This window comes from Euprymna scolopes, chromosome 22 (genome assembly GCF_053919585.1).
Source record: "Euprymna scolopes isolate OS-2025 chromosome 22, ASM5391958v1, whole genome shotgun sequence".
NCBI classification, from domain to species: domain Eukaryota; kingdom Metazoa; phylum Mollusca; class Cephalopoda; order Sepiida; family Sepiolidae; genus Euprymna; species Euprymna scolopes.
In genome coordinates this window covers 62,363,583-62,372,254 of record NC_136503.1, presented here as the reverse complement: position 1 = coordinate 62,372,254, position 8,672 = coordinate 62,363,583, and the positions used below count along the sequence as shown (strand labels likewise).

General features: G+C 37.4%; 1 protein-coding gene across 1 annotated transcript in view; it reads left to right on the top strand.

Annotated features, from left to right (window-relative positions):
- Positions 1–8,047, top strand: part of LOC145243447 (uncharacterized) — a 93,844-nt gene extending 85,797 nt beyond the window's left edge. Inside the window, exon 2 of the mRNA XM_080106337.1 lies at positions 3,002–8,047. Coding sequence (XP_079962463.1) covers positions 3,028–6,480 — 3,453 coding nt within the window. The 5' untranslated portion in view covers positions 3,002–3,027 and the 3' untranslated portion in view covers positions 6,481–8,047. The remainder of the gene's footprint in view (positions 1–3,001) is intronic.
- The last annotated feature ends 625 nt before the right edge of the window (positions 8,048–8,672 follow it).

The following is an 8,672-nucleotide window of genomic DNA, read 5'->3' as shown; positions in this document are numbered from 1 at the left end:
ATGCAATTGCATCTCTGTGCCCGTTTTACAAATATTTAAAATGTATGTAATCTGATGAACTCGTTCCACTTGTGCCCCATCGGCGTACATATATTCGACAAACCCGCTTAGCAACAAAATCTCACCCCTTCACTGTTGAGGCCCCTAAATGTCAGAAAGCTTTCTATTCTAATAATTTCTTCCATCGAACAGCTAGACTTTGGAATTCCCTTCCTGCTACCTGCTTCCTTGGCTGTACTGATATGTAGAAGTTTGAACGTAACGTAAACCAATATCTTGTTAATCTTTCCTAAACATGGTCCCCAATAGTAGTTCTTTACGTCCAAGTAGCGATATGTCTTGTTAGGGGTGTACTTGAGTAAAAAAAAGGCAGATTAAAACACGACATATGACCTTTTTCTGCTGATTTTCTATTCGTGTGATATTTAGGCACGTCATTCAAGCAACCTGGGATTCTTATGTCAAAAACAAGAGGTAACTCATTTTAATTTAGAAGAACTGTCATGCTGTTTTTTCTTTACGAAAAATCCTTGTAAAAAATGTTGTTTTATTTTCAAACTGCCGGGTCAAGATTTGAGGAAATTAGATAATTTTTTTGATATATTTACTTTTTATTGTCATTTATCTGAGCAAACATTTGCTACTAAAAGAAAAACCAAAACAAAATCAAACATTTACTATAACAAAACACTATAAAAACAAATCATAATACCATGAAAACAAAAACAAAGCAAATACTTACTATAAAAACAAAAAATATTTTCTATAAAAACAAAATATAATTACTATAAAAACAAAAAATACTTACTATAAAAACAAAATATAATTACTATAAAAACAAAAAAAAAAATACTTACTATAAAAACAAAATATAATTACTATAAAAACAAAAAAATACTTACTATAAAAACAAAAACAAACACTTACTATAAAGCAAACACTTACTATAAAACGAAGATATTCATTTACTAAAAACAAAAAACAAATACTTACTGTAAAAACAAGACATTTACTATTAAAAACTCTTAGTGTAAAAAGAAAACAAAAACTTACTATAAAAACAAAAAAACAAAAAACAAACACATATTAAAAAATAAAAAAAATAAAAAACAGACACTTTATAGGAACAAAAACAAAAACAAACGCTTACTATAAAAACAAAAAATCAAAAACAAACACTTACCATAAAACAAGAAAAAACAAACTTATTATAAAAACAAAAAATCAAAACCAAACACTTATTACAAAACAAAAACAGAACAAAAACTTACTATAAAAACAAACAAACATTATAAAACAGAAAAAAACATTTACGATTTAAAAAAAGTAAACAAATATTTGGCTTATAAATTAAAGAAACGTTTTTTTTTTCGTTTTCTGTTTTACGCGTATTTAAAAAAATATATTCCCCTAAGCCAGAAGAAAAATTCTTTATTGTGTACAAAGATTTTTAGCGGACATACAAACAAAAACAAACAGCAAGAGAAATTTTTCGTACCTTAATTTGTCGTGCCTAAATATCACACGAATAAAGAATCAACAGGAGCCGTTTGTCGTGCTTTAATTTGTCGTACAGAAATATTGCAAGTAACACCCTTTTTAAACAAATTATTTTGAAACCTTTAAACTGACTAATAAGTAATTCAACTTAGCTTCAATTATTATTCATCCCACGATCATTGGATACTTTAATCGGTAGGGGCCCATAACAGTGCAAGAGGCCGTGGCAGATAAATTACTAAATTTCTCTTTCTGTTTGACATTCTTCTAGAGGTTGAACTTTCTATATTCAGAAAGATACTAATATTGTGTTTACTTTTCACATGGACTGGACGTTGTTTCTAGTGACATACAATATGGTTTCCGTTCTGCTAGATCTACAGCAAATGTGCTTACTGTTATATCATAGGATTAGCGAATCTCCCGATGGTGGCTTTCTTTCTAGGGCAATTGCTCTTGACATATCAAAGGCACTTGATAAAGGATGGCATAACGGTCTATAAAATAAGATCTTCAGGTATGGTATAGTTGGGAATATCTTCTCAATTATTAAATAATTTCTCTCTGATAGGTTCATAAGAGTAGTGGTTGATGGGCAGAAGTCAGAAGATCACAGTATTTATGCTGGAGTTCTTCAGGGGTCCATCCTGGGCCTAACTCGTCTGAGCTTCAATCTATGCCCCCTTCACTAAACTTTCACGAGAAACACTCGTCTAACTGAAAACACTATCAATAATTTCCCCCACTCTTTATCTGTGCCTAAACCTAAATGTAGATTCCATGAACAAAGTTTCTTTCTTAGAACTGCATACCTGTGGAACTCTCTTCCGTTTGCATGCTTTCCAGTTGACTACAATATGGTTGTATTCAAGTACAAACATAAACAAGTTCTTGGTGATTTTTAAGTAATCCAATTTACCAAATTTACACTTCTAACGATTATTACTATGATATTGTCTCTTTGACCACGGTACACTATTTAACACTTATCCTCGAATGGCCTCTGGGCCTTGATAAGTGGTGATTCCTTTGTAAAAAAAAGATAATCATAAAGGAAAATGATAACGTATTTATTTTGACTATCTCACGCATCCAAACAATGGACTATCTGTCAGTACACCGCACCAGACAAATACCGTAAAAATCTCAATGGCACGGTGACCATTGACAAAGTTCGATTTTTTTAAGAGATTAGAGAGATAGATAGATAGATAGATAGAGATAGATAGAGAGAGAGAGAGAGAGAGAGAGAGAGAGAGCAGACTCACGCGTTCGTCGAATGTAACAGATAAACGTTTTTCTTCCCTTCCTTCTTTTCTTCCCTTCCTACTTTTCTCCCCTTCCTTCTTTCCATCTTTGCTTCTCCCCTTTCTTTGTCGATATTAATCCCTATATACGCAGTTTAGACCATAGCGTTATGCTTATTCTACGTCCCCAAATGCCAACGCGATTATTTTACAACATGCTTATAAGTGAATATATCTTTTTTTTCTCGTTTCAGATTTCATTGGTGTTTGAAAAAACAACATGACCCTCGCCACCAGTTCGTTATTCGTTGCCATCTTCTTCATCACTGTTGTAAGCGGCGTTCCTTCTCAGGACAAGAACGAGTCTGTACCCGAATGCTCATTCCAAACGCGACCAATGAATAATAAAAACCTCTTCACGATGAACAGTGTGCTGCTGGCAACCCAAGACATCGCAGTCATCATCAAACCATACACAGAGACCGGTTGCATTCTCCGGATGAGCCAATTCGTTTTGAAGTCCGCCGAAAGACAACTGCTCATTTACTTTGTGGCTTGCAGAGTGGCCCACCCGATCATCTTAGACACGGAGAATGTCACAACCATACCAGATAATATTGCTTATTTACAAGTGCAGAAATGTCTAATTGATGGGGCTAACATGTTGAAGTTTGAAAAGCTCTACAATCTGAAAGTGTTGACTTACTTCTTTACAGTTCCAACGCAACAAATATGGCTTGGAAATAAATCAACGTCGACTCCCAGAAGCAAGATTAGTGATGTTGTCAGTTATACGGTACAGAGCAACATGTACTCAAACAATCGACCGTGGATACTAGAAACGAACGAGACTTTCCCGCATATGGCCGAGATGAGTATGACAGGGATGAACCTCACTGAACTTCCGCCAGATATGAACGTCCGTTTCCCTAACCTGCAATCGATCGAGCTGGATTCGAATGGTTTTACACAGGTACCAGTTTTTCCATACACAGAGAAGCGTGTCGTCCTCCCGATGAACCTCAGCCGGACGCCTAACATGCAAGATCATTATGCCAAATCGATCGGCATTGATGTCAAGGCTAATATGTTCCGCAGAATCCTTATGCTGAATAATAACTTCATCAAAAGCCTAGACGATTATTTTGCCAACGGCACATTGCAGTTGATTTCGGTTGGGAACAACATACTGGATAAAATCTCCGATCGCGCCTTCGATCGGGTCATTGGCTTACAAGTTCTGATCCTGAGAAATAACAGGCTGACCGCAATCAGCGATAAGGTGTTCAATAAATGTACAGAACTATTGCAGCTTGACCTAGAGCTGAACAGCATAAACTGGATACACCCGGACGCATTTAGAAAACTCTCTAAACTAAAGCAATTGACCTTGTCAGCTAATAACTTGACCCTGATAAACCCAGAGACGTTTTATGGGTTATCTTCGTTGGAAACCCTAAAATTAGACAAGAACAATCTAAGTAAATTTGATCGAACTATCTTACCAATTCATTTCACCAAGCTCAGAAATATCAATCTAAGTCAGAACAAATTTAAAACTTTGCCTGTGTTATTTTTTCTGTTACGCGGTTTAGAGAGCATCAACTTGAGCCAATGTGAGATTGCTATCAACAAGATAAGCGATCTTTTGGACTTGATCTCAGACAGTGAGTTAATCGATAGCATTATCAGATCCGGAAGTCGCGCAGAGGCTGATATATTTGAGAAACGAGAGACAAAAAGAATAGTAAATCTTCAAGGTAACCTCATTAGCCGGCTAGACTTCACCAATTTATCGTCGATCTACAAAAAGATGGTTATTCTGATCCTCAATAATTTTGAGTTGATCCTTACCGACAACCCGATCAATTGTGACTGTCACCTCGTTCCACTTTTGGACTTCTTTGCCGAAGCCCGCTTAAATAAACGGTTTGACGGAACAGAATACTTTTACAAGAACTGGTTGTGTCAATCTCCCCCCGAATTTCAGGATCGTCCTTTACTCTCCCTGCATAAAAAAGATCTGTACTGCCTCGAACAAATGCCTGGCTGCCCGTCAGACTGTGTCTGCTATAGGCGCTACGTCTCAGGAATCGTCATTGTGAACTGCTCTCGCAACAGCCGTGTCTCATTTCCAGACGAAATGCCCGACGGTAGACTGGAACTTTGGCTGCAGTATAACAACATTAGCGAAATTGCGCCGAGGAGTTATTTGCCAAGAATCGAGATATTGAAACTGACGAAGAACCTACTTACCAGCGTAAGCGTTTCCATTTTGAAGCAATTGAAGAGAATCAAAATCCTCTATCTGGATTCAAACCTCTTGACAACATTGCCACAAGAAGTTGAAGAGGTCAACTTAGATCTATTAGTCATCGATATGAACCATTTACTTTGCAACTGTCATAACGAATGGATGAAAAGATGGCTGTTGAGAGTTCAAAGCAGAGTCCGAGGCTGGCATAAAATCGCTTGCAGCACCAGTAAAGATAAAGTGTTCAGTATTGTAGAAGTGGAGGATGATGACTTTATCTGCATGGAAGAAGTTAACTTTAAGAAAGTTCTTGCCCTTGGCCTCTCCCTGGGCTTCGCTATCCTCTTGGTATTAATCTGTCTTTATCTTCTATTTTACTACAGACTTGAAGTCAAGGTTTTGATATACATCTATTTTAACCTACACCCGTTTGATTGTGATCCGCAAAAGATAGACGACGAGAAGGAACCGATTGATACGCTGGTGATCTGTTCGAAATCAATGGTTGGATGGGTTGCCGAGAATGTAACCGGCACCCTCGAATCCCTGCGATTTAACGTGATCGAAATTAATCGGGATTTTCTTATTGGCATGAGTATCCGCGAAAACATGAGAATGGCCGTCTGTCGCAGCAAACGCAGTCTAGTTATCCTGTCCATGGATAGTTTCAGAGACCCGATCATCCAACTAGCATTGACGTTTACCCACGAGAAGGTTCTGCGGGAGCGGCCGACCTACATGGTGCTGTTCTTGCATCAAGTCAAAAAGAGTATCATCGATAACCAGGACCTGAAGAAATACCTGAGCAGCGGTCGCTACATCCGTACCGGCGACAGCATGCTTAAGCAGAAGATGCTCTACCTGCTGACGGGTTCGAACGCAGCCAACAAACAAGGCCTGGAAATGAGGCGGAAAAAATCATACAAAATATTCTTTCCGGAAATCTTGAACACATCTTGTCCCCCAACAAGCTGCGTGGTTTACGACATTTTTATCAGTTATCCAGATCAAGACTATCAGTTTGCGACAGGAGTTCTCTTTCCGGAACTGCATTCTCGCGGTTATCATGTTTGTCTTCCTGACCGGGATTTTAGGGTAGGTGTCGCCAAGGAGGAGAACATCCTAAACGCCATCAACCAATCGCGACGAACGCTAGTTATTATCACGGAGAATCACGTGGAGGACGAGTGGCAGTTGTTCACGTTACGGACGGCGATCGAACGCTCCTTGAAGGAGACGTCGAACTACCTGCTGTGCATGCTCGACCCGAAGGTTGACTTCGACAGCCTAGACCCGGAGACGAGGGCCTTTCTTTCCACCCATGTTATTATCTTTCAAGACGATCCGCTTTTTTGGCAGAAGTTTTATCGCTCGATCCCACCGCCGACCTTTAAGAAACCCGACTCTGACAATAACGCATACACGAACGAAACGATCATTAATACGATCCCAACAGAGTTAGTATATTCAGTCACGTGACAAACGAGGAAACAAAACAAAAAAAAAACATTAGAAAAGTAAATAAAAGCATAAACTAATTATTTTAAATTACTCCATAATATGATGAGTTTATTTGAGGAGAGCGACGAGACCAAAGAATTCTTAGCAGCGGGGTTTCGGAAAAAGAGTCCGCTTGGCTTTATTTTCGGCAATTTAAATAACAGCAAAATATTTGCAGATTATTGTCGAGTAATAACGTTTAGAGAACGCGTATCGAAATATGAGAAGAATAAAATAATTTACCTTTTATGCAGTTCGCTATTACACCTTCATTGTAAGGCCAAACGATTCCTTACTGTTATATAGCAGCGTGTTGACCATGACCAATCATCTGGTATGTCTTGACTGGCTGATCCTAACCATCAAATGTAAGCAAATCAAATTAATTAAAAAAAAAATATATGAGTTGTTCCCCTTGATCTGACAAAAAAAAAAAAAAAAATATGCGCAAGAGTTTTTTTTTTGGTGGGTGGTGGTGGGGGGATTATAACAAATGTATTTATTCCACAGTTTAATCCATTCACAAACAGACAAATGAATCTCAGACTTCAGAAGTTGATATACTGATTCCTTTCATTATACCAATCGGCCATTTGTAGATTTTTCTGCCCCTCCATCCACACTCGGCGTTCACCATGCACAAGTTAAATAACTTTTTCTTACATCATTCTATTCCACATTTGACGTCAACAACTGACCCCGTCTTCGTGCATAATACCATTCTTTACTGACCATGTTCTTTTGACCTACTTTGGTCTTAAAGCAGCAATGTTTTTCGCTTTGTTCGTTTCTATTGTCCGTTTTTATTTTGTCCTTAAGCCTGTCTTCTGGTAACCCGGGTTCGAAAACTGCGCCCTGCCTCGTGACGTTACAATGTTTCTAGCTTGGTGGTGAGAGGTTGTAAGATCACTTTAAACACGGAGCTGCTTCCCCGCTGAGTATAACGTGATCGTTTTCAAGTCCAATGTAAAAAAGTTCCTGATGAACCGTCTTCTAAAATAAATGAACTCCTATCCAATTTCCACCGTCACCGATCATCACGGTGTTGCCTAACATGATACTCGTTAAACCTTATCCTTGATTAGTTTGTGGGTCTTGATAAACGGTAACTCTATAGTAAAAAAAAATATACGTACAAAAATGAAGAAACAATGAAAGAAAGGAGAGAAAGAAAACCTGTGAAACACAATACCGCGGAGCTGCTTGTTAGCTGACTATAACATGGTTATTTTCAAGTCCGATGTAAACAAGTTTTTGATGAGACGTCATATAAAATAAACGAACTATCGAATTTCTACCATCACCGATTATCATGGTGTTGTCTCACTTGACACTCCTTGCCTTGATAAACGATGATTAAAAAAAAACTGAACTGAAAAAATGTTATTTTTTTTTTTTTGGGGGGGGGGGGTCTGAGACGAAACTGTTCTAGTTTTGTTAATTTCACCTCATTAATGCAAAATGAAGTTATGGCAGAGTAGGATGATAAGATGTATATGCCTAAAGAAGCTTCGAGTAAATCAAATGTAAAAATCAAAACAAAAAATACAGTTTTAATTTCCGGGGAAAAAAACAAACTAAATTTAACCTATCGCAGACTTAGCACCTACATAATCCGACCCCTATAAAGTTTACAATTACAAAAGAGTATTCAACTATATAAGGATGAAAATTTTTTTAGAAAACCATAACTAAAATTGTTAAATAGAAAACGAGGATCTTCACCTGCCTACCATGTAGCTGTTTCGGAGATTTAAAACAGTAATATATATATATATATATATATATATATATATATATATATATATTGGACTCTCTGACATACGAACTACCCGAGTTACGAGAAATTCGAGATACGAGATGGCTTCAGAGCAAAAATCCTCTCCTACATACAAGCGAAAATCCAAATTACGAGCTTCCAGATGCAACTGCTGGGTGATCGAGTGTGTCGTGTTTCACTACATCTCCTTAATAGTGCCATTTAAATTCGAGATACGAGGAACAAATTAATCTCGTATGTCGGGGGTCCATTGTATATACTATCTGAACTCCCAATGTTTCCCGGTCGGAAAATTGCGCATAAATATTATATTTTAATTAATACAGTAACTGAAACATGTACATACGAGTATTATGTTTTTTTTTCTAAACTGTTCTACTTCTTGTAAGTA